General features: G+C 32.8%; 1 protein-coding gene across 1 annotated transcript; it reads right to left on the bottom strand.

Annotated features, from left to right (window-relative positions):
- Positions 1-878: 878 nt before the first annotated feature.
- On the bottom strand, positions 879-18800 carry LOC128176478 (pleckstrin homology domain-containing family D member 1-like). The gene is made up of 14 exons (XM_052842860.1): positions 18584-18800; positions 17214-17307; positions 13743-13832; positions 11251-11327; positions 10508-10599; positions 10182-10234; positions 9461-9555; positions 9006-9099; positions 7981-8141; positions 7494-7584; positions 6422-6463; positions 5957-6107; positions 5620-5754; positions 879-3906 (listed from the first exon to the last, which is right to left on the bottom strand). Exons 1-14 carry the CDS (start codon positions 18751-18753, stop codon positions 3749-3751), a joined length of 1503 nt encoding a protein of 500 aa, XP_052698820.1. The 5' UTR covers positions 18754-18800; the 3' UTR covers positions 879-3748.
- Between the last annotated feature and the right edge of the window lie 3580 nt (positions 18801-22380).

Here is a 22380-nt window from a genome sequence, read left to right as displayed (position 1 = left end):
GTACCATTATAATGCTCGTGGTTCTTAGATCCACAGTTTGTATGGGACCACGAGTTTGTATGCAGGACATGTATACTCGAGGTTCTGACATATCCAGTGTATGTATGATCAAAGTTCCTTCGTGTATTCGTGTGTAACACCGAGTTCGTGGTTATGCAGGCTCTTTTGTCTGCGTTCTTTCATCTTCAGGTACCATTATAATGCTCGTGGTTCTTAGATCCACAGTTTGTATGGGACCAAGGAGTTAGCCATGCAGGGCCTTTGTCACATTTCTGTTTGACATAACTATCCAAAGCCCAAGCTCTTGTTAAAATGTTTCTAACAATGTCTTAATAAACACTCTTTATTGATCAAGATTTATTATGTTGGATTGAACAGGTTGCCATTTTAAAAAAAAAAAACTGAGCACAGAGTTGCATTTATTATAATCACTGAGACTTGGATGCTATGCCTATCATATAATTCCAAATCTTCGATTTCATCTTGATTTAAAGATCCGTTAAATTTGATCACTTATTGACCTAAAGATCACCTCATAATACTCTAAGAATGATTCCTTATTCCCTAAATAACAGCAAAATATTAATTAACAAATAATGTTCAACGGATATAGGGTTAATTAATCTACATGTATGTGTATACGCGTGAACTTTTTGTAACGATCTTTAAACCGACCGTTCTAATGGTTATCTTATATCAGTCAATAACAAATTTCTTATCACTTATATTCATAAAATTTTCACTGTAAGATTAAATATTAGATTGGTGAAATTCATTTCGTGTAATTACGGGGAAATCGGTTCTCTGCGTCACTGATGATATGTATTAAACTATTCGCTTCTACTATTCGTAGTCCGTTATCACAAACACAGACACTGGAAACTTTAAATTTTATTGATAACACAATTATATGCATGAACATTTTTTATTTCTTGGTTGTTTATTTTGTGGACAGAACTTCAGATATTTCATCGTACTTGTATCAAACACCTGCCCCCTTTTTTTTAAATATGGGTCTTAACAGTTATATCAAATGAATAAAAAAAATGTTTGATTTCTCCTTAATCGTCAGGCCAATTTCTACACATTTTTTATCTATACGAAGCACAGGTAATATAAAAAGAAAATATCCCGTTTGATTTCTTAAGTAAAAAGTAAATAGTTTTAAAATCAGGCGCCTGTGATATGGGTTATTTAGAGGCTTATTTATAAAATGAAGAGAAAAAAATACGCATAATTTAAATCTTTTTGCAAAAATCGTTTTATTCAACAAAGTTATGAAAGAACATAATATAAATATTTCGCAAATATTTGAAGTACATTACTGACAGCTAGTGAATGCAAAAACCATTTAGTGATCTGCATTTCATTCAATTTTATTAAATGTCAGATGAGAAAAGAACCGGGCATGTCTGCATAAAGTTTCGATACTACATATTAATGAAATAGAAACTTTTTTCTGTGTTTTAGGAAAAACATACTTGCAACATATCAAAATATTACAAATAAATAATAGATTATTTACCACCTACATTGGCTGAAATCTCCTTAACAGCTCAATCAAATAGAGGAAACAAGATTTATGTGAGCCAAAATCTCACTTGCGATACCACCACTCTGATGTGAATATACAAAATAAGCAGAGTCGACGGGAAGTTGACATCGTTCCCACCATATGGCAAGCCTGAACAAAGAGTGTATAAAAATTTCAAGCATTTGCGATTAATAGCTGCTGTGAACAAATGTGACAGAAAGTTACGGACAGACAGACACACAAGGGTGTAACAGTATATTCTCATCTCCATATAAAAACCTGGAGAATCAACCTTCATAGACATACTTGTATGTGTATTACTATTTTAAAATATATAACACTTATGCCCGAAAAAGGTGCATTTAACATCTTACAATTCATTATTTGAATAATTTCTAAAAAGGAAAAAGATTCTTTTCAGAAAAAAACGAGACAGTTTTAAAGACAATAACTCTATTTTTACAAAATAGCAGGTTCTTCAATAATAAGAGGCCCATAGGCGTTAAGAGTCACATGAGAATAGCAAATTGTGAAGGATAACATTTTGGTAGAGACACTCTTGACCAGCAAAAGAATAATCATGTACATGTAGATGCTTAGGAGAAGAAATCTGAAAAAGATTAAAATTAATATATTTTAATTTTATTATTCTGATTAAATGTAGCCCCACCCAAACAACAGACTCTCTGATCCCCAAGAGGAGATGAGTGTTGGTGATTGCATGAACACTGACGATCAATGACACACAACAACAGACAACAAGGATAGCAATAGGTCATCTGAGGTCAACTGACCCCGATGAATGGAAATGTTGAACAAGAATAAACTGGTAATTGAAATTATGTGAGAAAATGAAAGACCGTTTTAAATATTATAAAAATATATCATCTATATTCAAAATAGTCAGTATTATAACACTTAAGTACGGTAAGCAAAAAGACAGGATTATAAGAGAGCTGGATGTTCATGGCTAAAAATATCATTTCAGAAATTTTAAGCCAGATCTGATTGCTAATTTGCTGACCATCTGCCTCCTCCTTTCTAACAGATACAATTTGATGAAGATTCTACCCTAACTTTTAAAAATACATGTTATATAATTATATAACAGCTAAATAGCTATAGCAAATAGCATAGATAAGGAAAGCACCAATTTCACCATAAATGAATTACGGGTACACAGGTTAAAAGATAGGGATGAAAATGATGCATACTTGATGCCTTATTTCTTACGTACTGCATTACAATATTTTTGCACTTTAATTTTCATCACAATTGATCTAGCAGTTGCACTTTCCTATTCTTTGGTACATAAATATATCAAAATAATACAAAGTATAAAAATACATCTATAGATTTACATATAAGTACATGTACTACTAAACTGATTATCTGTATGAAAAAGAAAATATATACATGTACTGTGATATATGATACTGAAAAAGAAAATATGATATTGAAAAAGAATATATATACTGTGGTATATGATGTTCAAAAACTGTACATGAAACGAAGAATCTCTGACATACATCAATATATATTACAGATCTATAAATGTTTGTGAGACAAGAAACTTAAATTCTTTCATTGTAAATGCACTCTCTCATAAATGCTCTCATATATATTATTACATTGTGCAAAACTTAAGCACTGCATAAAAACAAAACAAGTCCTAGCACCAATGTAAATCTATAACATTCTGAACAGATCACAGAGGACAGTTCAGGTTATCACAGGTTGAATAGCAAAAGACACTAGATTCTCCATAACGCAGCAATATATACCCATACTGATATATCTGTACCACTGACAATGTATGGGAGAATTGTTGGATAGATAACATTGTAATTTGTTTATTCAAGCAAACCCTAGAATTTTTAACAATTAAGAGACAGAAAATACATAAACTTACAACAAACCTTGTAACAAAACAACTGTTGGGGAGAAAAATAACTAACTTGTATGACATTTTCTGGTTCAAAACTACTGATACATTTGGAAGAAAATCTTTCCTGCCAATGCCAGTATCTACAGCTGGCACAAAGGAACAAGATTTATTTACCAGAACTTTGTAATATAATCCTGGGTCAGGACTATAATGTCTGGACTATAATGTAGTCCTATGTCAGGACTACAATGATTGGTTTTAACATTATGCTAAAAACAAACCAAGATTATGGCCGCCATAATGAGTATATTAAAAATTATTTTACATTACAGGAACTCTTCCTCAGTCACTTTAACTCCACTGCCTAACGGGAAATTCACAGATTGCGTAAAGTTCTTCCTGACCGTTGTAACACAGCGCCTGATAGGGGCCAGTCCATCGCCGTCTTTGTCTTTGTCAAAATTGGATGACCTCACTCGCAAACCTAAACAGTAAAGGATAAACAATTACAATGCATCAAAAAATGAAATGGTGGTGGTCTTTAGAAAGAATCTTTTTTTTTGTGTTTGAATTTATATCTGCTGAAAAGAAATCAGGAGTTTTAGATGTGTCAGAGCTTGCTGTAAAACTTATTTTTATACTTGTGAGTTCATTTAGTCATAAATCTAACACAACTTAGGCCATGATTAGGCTTGGTGAGGTTTTGCTACTTTGAAAGAATCTTAAATTATACAACTGTATATGAAAATCAACTTAACAATACCTAATCCTGTAGAATACAAATTGCCAGTTGAAATAAATATTGGTACATGAACATGTACTGTAATTATCATTGAATCAATCGAAATAAGTTGTGACTAATTAATTGAAATATTGCTAACTGATTAGTTGTCTGTGTATTTTTAAACTCATTACTTGTAGATAAAACACATCACCATCTACAACCCATGCAATTAAGAACCATAAATTTAATGAACTGTAATCTAATAAATATTCATAACTCAACAAAATTGCATCAAGTTAAGTTTATAGTGAAGAAGAATCCTGAATTATTCAAACTATGTGATTATACCTCAGTCTCCTTTGGTAACTCGATTCACCTTTAAAATAATCTCAATAATTGGTCTTTTTCTTAAAAAATAATGAAGAGATTTTTTTATCACCTTATAATAAACTCTCACACACTTGTTATCAAAAACATTAAATCCCATTAACCAATTTCATTTACTGATTTAGAAATCTACCAATAGACTAACTGATACCTCTAAATATGTTTAATTGTCTAAATGTGGGACACAAAACAATGTGGGTGACATATATATATTTTTCTTGTAATAGAAATGTATACCTCACAAGGGTGTATTGTGAGGTTGGGGGTGTATGTTTTTATTATAAGACAAATATTTAACATCAGGGGAATATGGTTGATGAACAGAATTCATAAATATTAAATATATGTCAGACTGCTGATGTGCTATCATTTAGTTACCATTCTATACTCATAAACAAAATATAATTCTTATAAATTGCCGATCAAACATTATCCTATTCTTATCAATATTCATTATATTTATTTTTTTTAGAGTTTTTTGGGGGGTGGAATGTGAGTCCAAAGAATTTTGTCAAGATAAAGTTTTTGCCTATATAACACAGATTTACATTATAAAATCTAAGTGGCTTTTTCATATATACATGTGTGTATATATATCAGATGAAATAATTTTTAAAAATTTAGAAAGCTAAAAATTTAAATATCTGACAAAATATCTTTAAAGTATTGGTACATGTACGATTACTTAATTTAAAGAATGAATTTGCAAACAAAATAAGCGGCAAAAGGTATAAGTATTTAACAAGGGAAGGATCTAGGTTCCATTTCCTTCTACACACAGAGTTTTCTACCTTAAACATAAACATATAAGAACTCGCCAAAGTCAAAGCTACAAGATTCTGGAATTGAAAGAAAATCATACATTTACATTAACATGTTGTTTCATAAATATGCATTTCAGTACCATAAACTAGAAGAATCGAGAAAGTATGAGCATCTACAATGTATAAGAAAAAAATAAATATAATGGCAGCATATGATTTTTCTTTTTTCAAAAGATAAAATATGAATTAACCAAAGCACAAAGAAACACCCTATGAAAATACTAAAAATATGATGAAAGACTAAGTAAATACAAAGACTTACTATTTGAGCGTGTTTTCTTGATTTTGTTTGTTTTGGCTCGTCGCTGCAATGTTTTGCGTGCATGGATGGAATTTTTGACAATCATAGGTTTATCCTCATCTATTTCAGCTTCCATAGCAAGTCCTTCAAAAAACTCTGAAAGAAAAAAAAGGATCACACACACATTGTATTAAGGAGCAGTTTAGAAGACAAAATTCCAGATATTAAAAATATTATTAAGCAATTTCCTAGGAAATAAAATTTTGGGTTTTTTTCAGTTGCTATATTCTGCTAAATGAATTTTTATTGTGGGTTCTGTGTATTCTAAAACTGACAAAATTAAAAAAGAAAATCTCACGTTTCAATTTTTTGACATTAACAACCATTTCTTGATGAACATCTTCTTTGATAATCATCGTCTGTGAATCCACAGCCACTCCGAGCTTCCTCAACGATTCTTCCGCTTCCCTAAGTTTACGCTCAGCATTCATTCTGGCCATCACTTCCTCCTAGTTCACAGGTAATAGGAGCAATTAGTACAAGAAATAAACAGTGAACATGTGTGAAAGTAAATAATTAAACTTTTAACAACAGTTAAAATTATCCATTCAAATTTTACCAGACAGACAGTTCCCTATGAAATATCTTAAATACACTGATGCTGTCTTATCACTACGTGTACTTTATAATAACTTACCCAGTTTCTTAAAAAAGCAAGGAACCACGATGTAATTTATTTTTGTAACACAACTCAAAATGATTATCAATATGATTGGAAAAACATGTTGATAAAATCTTTCAGGTTTATCTATGTATGCCTTACCTTTAATTCGGCTTCTGTCATCTCCTTCTGAGCCCTCAGGTCCTATAATATCAAAAGATTAGAATTAAAAATATAAAAATTGAGCACTTCTTTTTATTTCCTCTTAAAGTAAAGTTATTCTTTAAAAATCTACAACCCTCACTGACTTCAGGGATGCACAATTGTCACTTTAGTATGTGTATAGAAAGAAACTACTACCGGTAAGTTTTGACCTTTCAAAAATACCAGTATTTGATAAATAAAATCATTATATATATGTAACACCAATAGATTTTATGGCGATCATCTCAAGTATTAAAATTCAGAATTTTGGTGGATGTAACCTTGCTGATTACATGTATTACTATGCATAAAGTTTCTTTGCCTATGAATTTAAAGAAAGAATTTTTAAGCTTTTAAGATTACTCAAAATATGGAATTTTTCACTACACCTTTATGTTTGTAAGAAGACGGTGCAAAATATGTTTCCCTACCCCGAAGGAGGCTACATACAAAACCTAGTTGAAATATTCATTTCCTGGGCTTCACAAAAAGTATAAAAGGTTCACTCTTATTAAGCCAGACAACTGATGAGTAGTAAAAGAAAAACAATGTTTTAGAGTCATATCTGAACACAAATAGCTTTAATAAAAGTGAAAAAAGTGATCAAACTTGCATCCCCAGGCTCCTTAATTACTTGACAATGCTACTTATAATAAATGGAAGGGTAAGCATTAAATTCACAAAAAAAATAAATATAGGGGCATAACTCCCAAAATATCACCAAATGAAAACTCGAAAGCACAAATGCACATTTATACTTCTGTATTTAACAACAACAAAATTTCCTGGTACATGTAATATGAACATCTACATATTTTGTCTTTCATACCTACTAAGTGTCTTGAAATTCTGTGCAGCGGTTAAAAGGAGTTACACATAAAAAAAATCAGGACTGACGGACTGACTGACTAATGGACAGACAGGTAAAAAAAGAGTACACCTTCCAACTTTATGTGTGGGGTATAATAGGCATATTAGAATCTATTATGGAAATTAGTCCAGGAAGTACTGGAACTCATATTAGCATCACCTTAATTGTCTCATTGAGCTCATGTGCTTGTTCATCAAACTGTTGCTTTTCCTCTTCAAGTGAGTGGGCTTTCTCTTCGTTTTCTTTTAATCTAAATAAAGGATACATAATTACAATTCTATTAATATTCTTTGTTAACCTAAGGCATAACGGAAGTCAACTAAAAGTAAATCAGCAAAGACAAGATATGCTAATTCTAGGCCAAAATAACTGATGGTAGTAAGCAGATTGTCTTAGATATACTGTATAGTGTATATTTGACCATATTTCATACTAAGCAACATTTAACCCCTATGGCTCTGCACTCTGTGACTCTGACCTGTCTTTGATATACTGTATACTTGACCACAATTCATTCTAAGCAATATCTAATTCCTGTGGCTCAATCCTCTGTTACTCTGACCTGTCTTTGATACACTGTATACTTGACCACATCTTATTCTAGGCATTATCTAACCCCCATGGCTGTATACTCAGTGACTCTGACCTTCTCTCTGTATCCGCCTTCTCCTCCTGGAGTATCCTCATCTGGCTCTCGATGTTCCTCAGCTGATCCTCCACACTGCCGTGTGTCTGCTGCAGCGGCTGGTTCTGATTCTCTCGCTCCTCTAAACTACTAATAATCCTCTGTTTCTCCTCAGCCAGACTCTGAATGCATAATGATATTTTGGAAATGATAAATGTTTCATCTATGTAATTCAAAGGGTGTGCTAAAAATTGAAACTCAAGGAGGTCTTTTAAATTGTAAGTCAAAGCTGAATCTTGACTTATTCAGTAGCATTGTATTCTTGATTAATTTACTTGCTAGGTATGCCCAATTTGACTTATTCACTAGCTAGCTGTACCTCTAATCTTTCCTGACTTGATTTATTAACTTGCTAAATTTATCTGTAAGTTTCCCTGACTTGATTTGTTCACTTGCTAGGTGTACCTGACTTGACTTATTCAATAGCAAGGTACTAACAAAGTGTACCTGACTTAACTTATTCATTAGCTAGGGGAACCTGACTTCATTTATTCACAAGCAGGGTGTATCTAACTTATTTACTACTAAAGAGTACCTGACTTATGTAAGAGTGATGTGTATCTGACTTATATTATGTAAGAGTAAAGTGTACTGACTTATGTAAGAGTAAAGTGTACCTGACTTATGTAAGAGTAAAGTGTGCCTGACTTATGTAAGAGTATAGTGTACTGACTTATGCAAGAGTAAAGTGTACTGACTTATGTAAGAGTAAAGTGTGCCTGACTTATTCACTAGCTAGGTGTACCTGACCTATGTAAGAGTAAAGTGTACCTGACTTGACTTATTCACTAGCTAGGTGTATCTGACCTGACTTATTCACTAGCTAGGTGTACCTGTAAGCTTTCATGATTTGACTTATCTATTAGCTATGTAACTCTGTAAGATATCCTGATTTGACCTTAGCATTAGCTTGGTGTAGTAAACTTAACTTGAGTTATTCCCTAGCTAGGTGTAACTGACTTGACTTATTGGTTAGTTAGGTGTACCTTAAGGCTCTCCTGTTGCTGGGATATTGTTGAAGACAGTGCCTCCCGGTCTTGCTTCACATCCTGCATGTACTGGTTGGTGTCCTCTAGTTCCCTATAAGGAGGAAGTCACTTTGTCAACACAATCACCAAGCAATCAGCACAGTAATAGTCAGGCTACAGTTATATAATGATGCACTCTAAATCCTGTGGCTAACATATAAGAACACTGTTTTATTTGTGGTTTACATATGAAAACACTGTTTTATTTGTGGTTAACATATGAGAACATTGTTTCATTTGTGGTTAACATGAGAACACTGTTTTATTTGTGGTTTACATATGAGAACATTGTTTCATTTGTGGTTAACATGAGAACACTGTTTTATTTGTGGTTTACATATGAGAACATTGTTTTATTTGTGGTTAACATGAGAACACTGTTTTATTTGTGGTTTACATATGAAAACACTCACTGTTTTACTTGTTCAAATTCCTCCATCAGCTCTTTCTGATAGTTTTCCATTTTCTCTTTTTCCTTTTCCAGTTCCTGATTTATTCTGGCAAGTTCCTAAAAATTTTGAACACTATTGATAGTGACAAATTTACCTTACTTTATTGATATCTCTCTCCATGCCTAATTCAGATCATTATCAAGTAAGTAAATGTTTTAACAAAAATTGTTTGCATTATGTTTTATGCTTTAAATATTTATTTTTATCAAATTCTTTCAGAATCTGACTGTACAATAAAAAAAACTGTTCCATAGTTTATTGGGGATGTTAATTTGAGGGCAAGGAGAAATCATGAAATCCTTGGAAATTGAGCCCCCACATATATTTATGTTTCCAAAGTAATTTTGTAATATTTCCATCTTTCTTAAACATACCAGTACCTATTTCAAGTCAATGCACATTGTTCTCTCAATCTCTCTCTCTCTCTCTCTCTTTCTCTCTCTCTCTCTCTCTCTCTCTCTCTGTTGCATTTGATATGATATACACACAATCTTATATTAACAATCTGAATTTGAAACAAACTTCTTGTAATTCAAATTGCTATAATTTGATAAATAATCTCTTATTCATGGGTCAGTAAGTTTACATACATTGAGGAGATACTAAAGTAAACAATGAACATCTCTATAGAATGTTTCACTGCCCAAGTTTGCTATCAAACATTTGACTCTCGAAGATTTACCTCCGATTTCTCTTTTTCATCTGACAATGCCATGACTTCTGACTGCAGTTGGTCTGTCAAAAATAAAATGAGCACTAGTGAGACAAAAGAGGCTAAAAAGTAGACCCTTGGGTCATTGCCACATGTATGTGTAACCATCGCCGGCAATGACTAGAACTGTTAACTTTCTTTAGGATATACCGATTGATACATGTAGAATGGTTCTAACTCATGTTGCATTTTTATTCAGGTGGGGAAAATTATTAAACAAAATGTTATCAAGCAGAGTGTCACTGGACATTATATCATGTGAGTGAGCTAGAAGTTGTCATAAAGAGTGAGGTTACCAAAATACTCCTGTCTCTGCTTGGCCATCTGTAGTCCTTGCTCCTCCAACTGGTGAATCATTTCATCGGCCAGCTTAGAACTTTTCCATGTTCTGGGCAAGTAAAAATGATGGACAATGCACAAAAAATCACACAAAAATGAAACACAAACTTATCATAAACCTTCCCCCCCCCTTTTTTTTTTGGCTTCACCTTTTTATAAATTATAATCTATACATCTTATTCATTCATTACTTCAGGTATTCAACCATCATTATAAATATTTAAGTTATTATAACTGAGGCCTGTAACTTTTTTATTGAATACATATGTTTGATCATAATATAATGATAATATTTCCAAATGATAAAAATATAATAATCCAACAGGACATTAAAAAATATCAGCTTTAATTCCAATCTGATTAGAACCAGCTGCTCTTTGATCCACTGTCACTGAAGTTAATACATAGGAGTGAGTCAAGGAGCTGCTTTAAATCAGACTGGTTTTAATTCTGTTTGATAAAAATTTTTAATTAAATACTTGTACCATTCATCAATAAAGAAAATGTAATAAAAATGCATGATTATAAAAAATATATAAATATAAATTATCATATCTATATGTATACGTACAAACAATGTAGAATACAAACTTGAAAAAACAACATCAATGCTAAAAAACTATTTTGTTAACAAGCTTTAATAGTGTGCAAAATAGTTTTACAAATGAAATAAAATTAAGTATAATCAGTGAGTACCAACATGCGTTTGGATTTCTGTAACATATCAATCCACTTGTCTCGCTCAAAGCTGTTATCAGCTGCCAACAGAAGTTTACCCTTTAATGAAACCAAAACATTCTTTCAAATAAATCAAGTTCATTTTATGTCAAAATTAAAATTAATTCAACACAACAAATTGGTTAATAAGATAGACAGAGGAAAAATCCCTGAAAAGATGAGAAATATGACAGAGAAGGAAATTATATAAATTTATCTTCAATGGAAAAGAATTCAAGTTAAAACATTGATGAATATTTTTAATAAATTCAGCATCATCCATAAGCTCACTAAACAAATAGTTAGAAAACTCAAAGTACAACAAATAAGGAAAGACAACTTCTGCTCTTCAGAATACGGTATCTGGAATTCTGCATGAAAAGCGAAAACCAGTGTATGTAAAGCTTAAGTATAAGCAGTTTGGCCCAGTATAATTACAATTAAAGATTTAGCATTGAAAAATATACAGTTAACAGCCTTTCAGTGATATATTATTTGTGCCTATATATATCATATTAATTTTAATGTACCAGTATTTTTTTTTAAATAAATAATTTCTTCAATAACCATCCACTCTCGCAGAGGAAAACTTAAAAGTAAAATAACAGCCATAAAAAAGAGATCAAAATTAGATTTTTTAACTATGGTAGACCTATAGTTACTGGAAAGTTTTATACCCCATATTTTCATGGCAATTCTTCGTGAATATGACAAAGAATCCAAATGTCCTGATGTTTAGCATTAATACTATCAAGTACTGGCAGGTTCATTTATGCATGATTTCAATATACAATTTCATCAGTTATTTACCAGGTAAATTTGAATTCCATCCTAACATAAGGTATATTCATGTATAAAAACATTATGTGGTGGGGATTAATATTAAAAATCTTTCATAACTACAAAACAGATAGCGCTGTAGCAAAACACAACAGCTTCCATCAGTAGCTGCATGCAGGGATAAACACTACCATCTACATTTCTATGGGCCACACAGATTGGGTGGGTTCACTACAATGCCATCCACATCATGTAAATCCACACTGCTTTGTAACCACTATCATTGTCTCAAACTCTGTACACCCCCCTCCCCACACAGCCTTATAATGAAAACAGGCATGTAAAATTATAGGTAACATTAGAGTGCAGATGCACACATTGAAAATGTAAAAGATTAAACATAATAAATATGGAGTGAATAGGCACAATAATCTCTATGATGAAAATATAGTGTCATGCTAAATCATATAAAACATTCACATATTTTGTTTTAAAACACTGAAGCATACATATTAGGACCCTAGGTACCATCATGGGTATATATATAAAATGAGACTGTACAATATATTCTATACATGTATGTTGTGTTTACATGTATATACTCTACTAGATATGATTTCATAATTAATAATCAAGGGTAAAGTACTGTGCTAAACTGCAGAAAGATGACAGTATATATACTTCACAATCACGCAGTCCTCATACTTACAGTGACCTAGACAAATTAAAAAAGAAGGAAGCATGGTCAATATTTGGGTTACGTACATGTTCAAATTTGTTCTTAAGTGAACACTGGTTTCATTAGAACCATTTTAACAAGAGCTTGGACTTTGTGTAGTTAATTGTGTCAAACAGCATGTGACATAGGCCTTTCTATTTCATTGCTGTTTCATTGTTTTGATGCAAGAAATAGAAAGTAATGCCCTCCCGAAAATCCAAGTCCTTAATAAAATGGTTCCATTCAAGTCAATAGCCAAGTTCAAACTTTGTTCTATTTACATACATGAATAGAAGCTCATATCACGTGCTGAAGTCTACTTTTCCAAGAAATGGGGTGGGTAATGTTTGAACCATTTGGGTATTTACTATATGCTTACTGCAAATTTATGAAAATAACAATGGTTCGGTTCCCAGTTTCACTGGTTTTCAGCTCCACCCAAATTTCCTGTTTCCTAGTTCTGATACTTGCAGTGAGTGCATCCTCAAAAAGCTCACATCTGTATCTACCATTTCTTTCCCTCTTTGATGTCTCTTTTATGTACACACTAATATATACTTCCTTGATATTTGATATATTTACTGGACTTACTATATTTTAAAACATATTATTTGTACTCTCTCTTTCTACTTAAAAAAAAGTAAAGCCAGTTTTTTAATTCAATTTCAATTTAATTCAATTTAATTAGTTACTATGCTAACTTAATCCTTTGTGAACTGGTTTGAACTTTAATGTAAATATTTATGTTCCTACAGGGTAAAATTATGATGCATAAAAGACAAATGTTCAAAAGGGTGTTTATCAGAGCAACTACCAAAAAGAAAAGAATTCACTTTCAATAATTATGTTTGATTTTGATAGTTCACAAAGTGAGGATCATTTTGAGAATCTTTTAATTTTTTGTAAACATTACAAATTAAAGTTTTTAACAAGCAGTTAATGTCTATAATAACTGTACAAGTAGGGTAAGAACTCACTGTTATTTCTGAGCTCTCCACACTGAAGGCATAGGGCTGTCCATTGTCCCTCACTGCTTCTATAGTGCACTCGCCAAGGGGGATAATCCCCTGCAATGAAGAAGAAAATGTCTTTATAAGGGGACTCTCGATACACTGCACATTGATATTAGGAAGTATTTCAAGGGATTCTTCCATTTGATGTAGAATACAATAAAACTGCAATCTACAATGTTTTTCATATTAATTTGAAATCGATCCAAGTATATTCTGAACTTGATAAAGTGTACGAAACATGCATTTTCCCCATTAATGTAACTTAAAAGACAATTTTCATTTTTTAATACCTGTTTGTCTTGGAAGATTTTTCCTTATTGAAATTAAAATGAAATTATGCTACATCTACTCAAAATGCACACCTTTATGCCATATATTTTTCTCGGATTTTAAAAAACATTTGGCATTATTAATGGTGCATGGTAGGTCTTTAATGTTAGACATATCTCAGGGGTCAGGAGTGTTAGATCATGGCAATTAAATAAGTGATTTTTTTGCCATAAAATTGTTTACTATTGTGCATATGCATGAATTCATTTCTGACGTGTCAGTTTTCCAGTGTCACTCACAAAGTTTTAAATCTAGATGAGTCAGAGTATGGTATCACTCAAAGGCAATTTAAAAGCAATTGCATGTCGAAGGGTTATAATCACCCAAAATATATACACACAAAAAAACAGGTAGAAAATCAGCTCTTTAATCTAACATGGGCAGAGAGAATCTTAAAAATTCTTTACTCTTTTCGAGGAACTAAATATATGAACACATGTTCCAAAAGCTTAGTCCATATGATTTAGTCATCAACAGCCACAAGTGAAGAGAGAGGTCACTCATAGACTCCAAGTCTGCTGTCCAATCCAATTTTTAAATGAATATCTTCAAAATTAAAGATCGGCAGAGGGCAAGGGGTTTCCCCAGATAACATTATGGTTATTCTAATGTGGGGCAATACTCCTAATACAGTCTCTCCTCTCTCTCTCTCTCTCTCCATCTCTCTCTCTCTCTCTCTCTCTCTCTCTCTCTCTCTCTCTCTCTCTCTCTCTCTCTCTCTCTCTGTGAGAGACATTAATATTCAAACTTCTAAAATATGATTGTGCTGTCTTTAACATAAACTCCTGTCAGACATTTTCGGAGCACTGATATCATATAAGATTACGAGACCACTTCATACCACTCAAAACAGATAAGAAAAGGCAAGATGACACGGAATGTTAGATATGTCCCCTGATTTTGTTGAGTTTCTTACGATAAACATTCTACAGAATATACTTCCTAGTTGGTAGTCCCAATTTACATACAGATATGGGTCCTTTTATCATTGAATTCCGAGGTAATTCAGTTTTCAAGAAAAGAAATGAAAACAAAATTCTTTTGACAGACAATAAAACAAGGCCCAGTTCAACTTTAGGCCTTGATAAGGATCCCATGCTGTTAAATAAAGATCCTAGGGTTTTCAATAAAGTTCCAAGTAGTGAGCTGATTCCAAGGTATTCGGTAGATGTAGGGTTTTTACCACACACGCATGGTTCTAAACTATAAGCATTTCCCTACTGGCTAGTGATTACAAATCCCAACAAATAAAAGACTTGAATGGACAAAATTATCATGGACATTACTAAGTCTGAACATGTATACATACCCAATACCTTTACATATTCATTGCACAAGGCTCTGAATTCCAGTTTACCAGTACTTGGAGAAGTATATCACAAGAACAGCCACTACAACAGTTTGTTTACAAAATTTTCGATTTTTATGTTCAAGCACATTTAATCGATGATTGATACTAAAATGTTAGTTACTATTAAAAGAAGCAACTAAACAACATGCTTTTAATCAAATTGTTGAGAGTCTTAATTTGGACACATCTGATTATAACAACTCTGAAGCACAAACTGCAATGTTTCTTGCACTGCTTTACATTATGCTTTTTGTATGGTATCCTATGATTCTCACATAGTACTATTTCCCGCACTGAATAATTCATTTCTTAAACAATATTAAAAAAAATTCTTATGAAAAACAAAATGGCAAGTTGGAATTTTAGGTTCAAAGATGAGTCCATGGGTGACGAAAATCTGAAAGGATATAGATGCTCAGCTGGAGGGGGTGGTTGAAAGTATCAGGAGTGCCCATTTGAAACCAAGGCAGAAGCTGGTTCTCTCCCTTTTTTTTAAATACATGTAGAGCACTTCATCTTATTTATTTGGTAGATATTGTATGATTTTTTTAAATTAAGACATAATGTTTCAAAACTGGAATCACCAGCTTGGTCAGTGGTCAGTCTGTTTGACTTCTTAAAGAGAGTCAGTGACATTCTGTGAAGTATAGAAATAAAATCTGGAATCTAAAGCCTCTATCATTACTTGAATTCCAAAGAACTCATACCCCAATACCACTTCTTCAAGAGAACGTGTACAGTTCTACCTAAATATTTAAATTTAATTTTCATGATCACATTGAATATGACTGTATTAAACATCTTAAGTGTAAAACTTACTTCTTCAGTTTGATCAACTTTAAGGTACATAGAGCTGAAAATTTCTGCTCCTAAAACATTCAGATTTTGGATCCTTATGATGGTCTTCCTTAATTGTTACCGGGTTATGATTGTTCATTCAATATTGCACTTACTGATTTAATCAAAAATCCAACAGAATCTACCAATTAATTTAAAATATGTAACTGTTATCGGACTTTAACACCCAGCAAGTCTGAGTTCTCCAGGGTACAAGTTCTCTTGGATATGAGTTCTCCTGATAGACTGACTCTTTCTAATATCATTTGGGATTCATGTGTGTGGGTTGTTTTTATCATTTTTTCTAAAACAATCTTTTGTGTCTCTCCAATGCCAACATTTTATCATCTAAATCGACAACCAAGAAAAGTTTAGACTATTTAAACCAGCTCATAATCCATGTGCACATCCTAAACTTCTCTCAAACCTGCAGGGTAGATTTTTAATAGCATCTATAAAATTATTTCAGGCAGTGTGGAACAAATACAGAACAGAACACTTCATTGATAAATCAATATATATATGGTAGTTAAGTTGAATCTACACTGTGTTGAATACTATAGTGGTACATTGTACTTAGGCCACACCAATAAAATTTCTTCTTCGTCAGACATCCAGTGAAAAAAGGTAGGAGCAGGCGAGCCATTCATTGATAAAATTATTATTTTTTACCGATATAGCCAAACTTTTTAGGCGGTATGTAAATAAATTTGTGCGCACGGTTATATTTTTTCATCTTGTTTCTGATTTTTAATTAAAACTATTTTTAAAATACCAAAAATAGAGAGGAAACATAACAGAAAACAATGCAGAATTTCCTGCATGCATGAAATCAATGATAATATTATTTGAAGAGTTTTATTTAAATATGAGCGTCCTGGGTCCAATGAAAAGAAATTATATTGGTGTGGCCTTACCTTAGGGTGAACATTCAGACATTTCCTTTTCTCCAGCTCTTTTTTCTCAGTGTCGGGGTAGTATAACAAGAAACCATCTTTAATTACGAAATACCTGCACATGAAAACAAGTTTAAAACTTATTACCGTAGTCTATTAAACCAATATCAATAAGCACCACTACTTATATATATGCAAAACTATTACTATAGAAACTGATTTTGAAATACCGGTACATTGACTTGCATGCAGTAATAATAATAAGGACCCAATATAGAACACACTTAACATAGGCTAACACTAACAGAAAGTTCCTCATTTGAGGTGAGGGGAAGACATTATTCACCAACATTATCATTTCTCACCAACATTATCATTTCTATTGTCCCCTTCTTATTTCAAACATGGTGTTATCATTTACTGGACTTTACTAAAACTCAACATTGTTTTTGTACCATTTAGTTAGGTCAATCATTTTATTCCTTTTTTTCATGGTATCTTTGTCATTTACAAGCTGGTTTTTTTTTACTATGTTGTACATAACTCATCATGTTTGTATGTTGTACCAGTCTGTAACACCAGGCATGACCACGGTTTATTGGTAATCAATGAACCGTAACATTCATAAACACCATTCAATAAATCATTGGACCATATGACCAGAAACACTTTATGCAGGTGGACATCTAAGGCACATGTACTGGCTTGTATATATAATGCCCCAAAAAATGTCTTAAAACATAACAAAGAAACGTCCATCTTTCTTACACTACATAGAGTGACAAAAACAATTTTTACTATAAAACTTAACTTTTGAAAAAGCATTTTAAATATTATAACAGAAGTATGGTACTGTTTGCAAAATAAATAAATCATGTAAATAAATGATGATGGTTTGGTGTTGGATGAATAAAATTAAAAACTTCGGAGACATAAATGTTTATCCAGATATTATAATGCTTGATGAGTTTTCTTTTGGCCTGCATGCTGTTTTAAAAAAATGGATGTTAATTTGAAAGGTGGCATCTTAGATAAAGTTCAAGTATTCCAATGAGAGAGAGAGAGAGAGAGAGAGAGAGAGACCCAATTTGAGAATCCATTTTGGCTATTTCTGAATGATAAATGATGTGAGTTCTTTGTCATATATAGGGTGTATCTTTCTTTTATTGAAGTCGTACATATATGCATGAAGAGAATGCATACACATATTTTTTTTCATAGATATATATACATGTACATATATACATGCGTACGTTATAGCTGATAACAATATAGCCCCTCTTTTCATGCTTACGGAACTGTTTGATTTCTGTGTCTAGTATAAAATTAATTGACACCTTGACAATCACAAAGAAGTAATGTTAGACTACACGGAAGGTTGTCTATCTGACCTTTTAGTCCACTTGTTGCTCTGGTGGTTGATGGGCTTTTTATACAACAGTCCGTGCAGCTGGATGTCCTGAGTCCAGTCGTAGGAGCTGGAATTACGAGATTCTCGAGTTCCGTTCATGTTTGCTCTGGCATGTTGATAATATCCTCGACAAAAACAAAAACAACCCATCTACTTCATCTCACTTCCTGAATGTTGTCAGTCATAACCCGCGTTATTTCCGCACAACTTCCGGGTGTTGCTATACCGAAAACTCCACTAGATTCCGAATGAGCATTGAATTTTGGCGGGAATTTTTTTTTTAACCTACACCTGAGTTAATATTGATATATAAACATTTTTCCAGTGTCTTTGCCTGTGATTACACTATGAATCAATTTTGTAATATATAACCCATAACTTCAAATGACGCAAAATTGAGGAGCCAGCCGGGTTTTTTAATTTATATATAAGGAGGCCGAATTGGGTTTTCTTGTGTGGAAAAACTACAATAGCAAAACTCTTTATTTTGTAACCATATGCCATTTAAACCAACTCTAGTTTATTTGCGAAGATTTAAGAAAATTGGCCGATTGGTTCATTTAGGGGCCATCTCAAAATCAGGGGCGTATATACTTCTCTGTCAAAATACAGGTACATTTACTATAGGAATATATAGGAAACTGTCATTTTTTGCACTTCGAAGCAGATTTAAAAAATACTACAATAGCTTTTTCTCTCAAATTGTAATATTTGATTAGTATTATCATTTTCTACCTTATATATAAAACATAGTAAATTTTACCGTCTGGTGTTTAGTGGGGACCAATTCAAAATATTAAAATGCACCATTAATTCTGCTATATATTTAGAGTATCACAATTGTAGACAGGTATAATGGATTCATTCAAAAAATAAGAAAAAATACACCCGATTGTTGCATTATTCTGTTTATAAAATTTCAACGGCATATGATTTTTACTTTTTAGCCTGGCTCTGCTGAAAGCAGAGTCCTGGCTGTAGGCAGGCAAATCGCTAATGTTACTATAAATAGCACAACTTCAAAAGTAAACAAAAAACCAAACAGCGTTAAAGTAAAAGCTTCCGATATACCAAATTATAGTTACACAAAGAGCCACGTTTTGTCAAAACTGCATGTTTTTTTAATTTAATTTCGAGAGAACTGTCTATCTTTTTATTTTAGTTTTCTTATTAATAACGTGTTTTAAATACAAGACTATGCATTTTGGACACATACAATGCGCATGAATTTTCGTGAACTACTTTGCTGCGTGTTGAAGAAATTGGGGTTGAAAATATAACGCTTGTTGCAAAATTCAAGGCAGCAACTGTAAAAAAATTTCTTCTAGACAGACATATTATTGTTTATAGCCTCTTACAAAATTTGGTCGCTCTCTGACGCTTTGCCGACATTAAAAGCATGAGAGAGAGAGAGAGAGAGAGAGAGAGAGAGAGAGAGAGAAAGAGAAAGAGAGATGATACAACGCATTATACAGCGTCTTTCGCAGCTACTCTGTATGTACAGTACAGCACAGTATTCGTTGGTTTCTAAATACACTTGATATGGAGAGAGAGAGAGAGATAGAGAGAGAGAGAGAGAGAGAGAGAGAGAGAGAGAGAGAGAGAGAGAGAGATTTCAGTCTTTACTACACAATATGCATAAAGACACACCAAAAGAGCGCGGCTTTCAGTACTTCAGTACTATGATTCTTTTATGTTATTTCTTATAACGCACTCCAAAAAGCTTCATTTGATCGTAACGTCATAAAAGCACAATGGCAACACAGCACAATGCACAATGAAAATCGTTTAAAAATAAATTTTTCTGTCAACAATTTAATATTTTTATCTGTATTTGGTTTATTGTGTTCAATTTTATAAATGACATCGAAAAAAATTATACAAGTGTAAATGCGCAGCAGAAACATGCGCGATGAAAACTAAAGTCGGCCTCTTTAAATATTTAATTGTACGATGGCTTAAAATTATATAAACTATAAGTAATAAGGAATAATTCTTCAAATGAATATTATGAGGTGATAATTTCGGTCGGGCGTGATCAGATCTCTCATAAAGCTGGGAAGGGGGGGGGGGGGGGCTAGGTAGATATAGTCAATATAATTTAAAGAAGATGAAAGGGTAATGCGTGTAAAATGCATATATTTTTATATTAAGACGGATAATTTAAGTTATTGTAAATTAAAGAATCAACAACAAAAATTTGATAATACTTTTTAAAATCGTTCAAAACAATATGTTTAATTAAGGTGGTATGGTATTTCAGATTTTGCATGTTGTTAGTATGATATTGTCTTTTTCACACGCTTAGGTATATACTTTTTAAATCTTCATTTTTAAAATGCATGCTGATGATATGGTAGGCCCTAATTTATCAGACTTAATAAATAATCTGCAACAATAACCAGATCCAACAACACCTGTATAATATCTGGCCATTTCGTGATAGTGATTTCTACAGTAATACACAAGCGGTTGGGAGGGCGAAGGGGGGGGGGGGGGGGGGGGGGGGACTGGGACAATTTTTTGGTACGAATGTTAAAATTTGATCTACCAGTATGTGTGAACCTTATAATTTTTAACCATGTCCGAAAAAATTGAGACTACATGGCCAAGTATTTATTTTTTTTATGTAAAGATAAGAAAAAGATCGGTTTTCAAAAAAAAAGGGGGGGGGGGGGGTCAGTACCAATCGCTAGTGGGTTTAAGTTGAATGAGAATGAAAAAATAAAGGATAGATTTTCCTGATTTTGATGCATTAAATATTCGCCATAAAGTTTTTTTTGAAAATAGTCAGAAAAGTCTGCATTTTGGGCCTGAAAGAAAGCAACACGTACTCTTATCGGTCCGCACCCTTGGAAGCATTTTTAAAAGGACATGGTCACGAATGTATTCAAAAATCATTTTCCGAAGTTTAAGTTTACAATGTTTCAGCAGGAACGTAGCATCGTTTTTGAAAGGGGGCAGACTCATCCAAAAAATATTGACAAGATTTTTTTTATTTTACATACAAAAAATTAAATTAACATGCATATAGAGTTGGCCCCCCACTTTTATGGACCATGTAAAAATAATGAATTGGAAAAAAATGAAATAAACAGTTGAATTGAAGTTAAAAGTATACTTGCCCCCCCCCCCCCCTCCACGGATTAGGAGCCCCCCCCCCCCCCGGTCCCCCCTGATGCTACGTGCCTGTTCAGTGAGGAGTTTTTAATAGGCAACCAAAATTTGAGTGTCCTTCGTTGAGTCTTAAGTGAGTTGGAGAGCTTAAAATTCTTTGCTATGTAAACAATGCTTTTATTTACATTTTGAATGTTGAAGTAAAAATTCCAGCTTTAGATCTAAAATGAATGTGTTAAACGTTAGAAACTGTTTATTTATGCTTAATAAAAATGCTTTATAGTGACAAACGATTGTGAGCCCTGTATCTTGCTGATAACTCATTGGAATGCATTCCTAAAGCACTGTAAATAATAAATACAGAAAAATAGAACTTGACCAAAATCGTGACTATGCCCCTTTAATGCACACGCACGTGTAATATTATACATACAGAGTATGAATCCCTAGCTCTATTTCTTACGGAAACTTAAAGTTGATTCATCATAGCTCAACAGAAACAGTCAGACCAAAATTTACATGTACACGCCCCGTTGATCGATTATAGTCGAAACCTATGTACAGCGACTGAAACTGACCAGAAACTGACAGGCGAGAAATCTACACGCCCCAATTATCGATTGGTCGAAACCTACAGCGACCTATAAGAAAAATTACGGA

The sequence above is a fragment of the Crassostrea angulata genome, chromosome 3 (assembly GCF_025612915.1).
Source record: "Crassostrea angulata isolate pt1a10 chromosome 3, ASM2561291v2, whole genome shotgun sequence".
Taxonomy (NCBI): domain Eukaryota; kingdom Metazoa; phylum Mollusca; class Bivalvia; order Ostreida; family Ostreidae; genus Magallana; species Magallana angulata.
The sequence above is the reverse complement of the archived record's forward strand: the minus strand, read 5'-3'. Positions and strand labels throughout refer to the sequence as shown.

Coding starts and splice junctions, on each gene's coding strand:
- LOC128176478 (XM_052842860.1), bottom strand. CDS start 18,753: ATGGGTTGTTTTTGTTTTTGTCGAGGATATTATCAACATGCCAGAGCA. Junction 17,308..18,583: donor AGCAACAAGTGGACTAAAAG/GTCAGATAGACA, acceptor TTTCATGTGCAG/GTATTTCGTAATTAAAGATG. Junction 10,600..11,250: donor TTACAGAAATCCAAACGCAT/GTTGGTACTCAC, acceptor TTACTTGCCCAG/AACATGGAAAAGTTCTAAGC.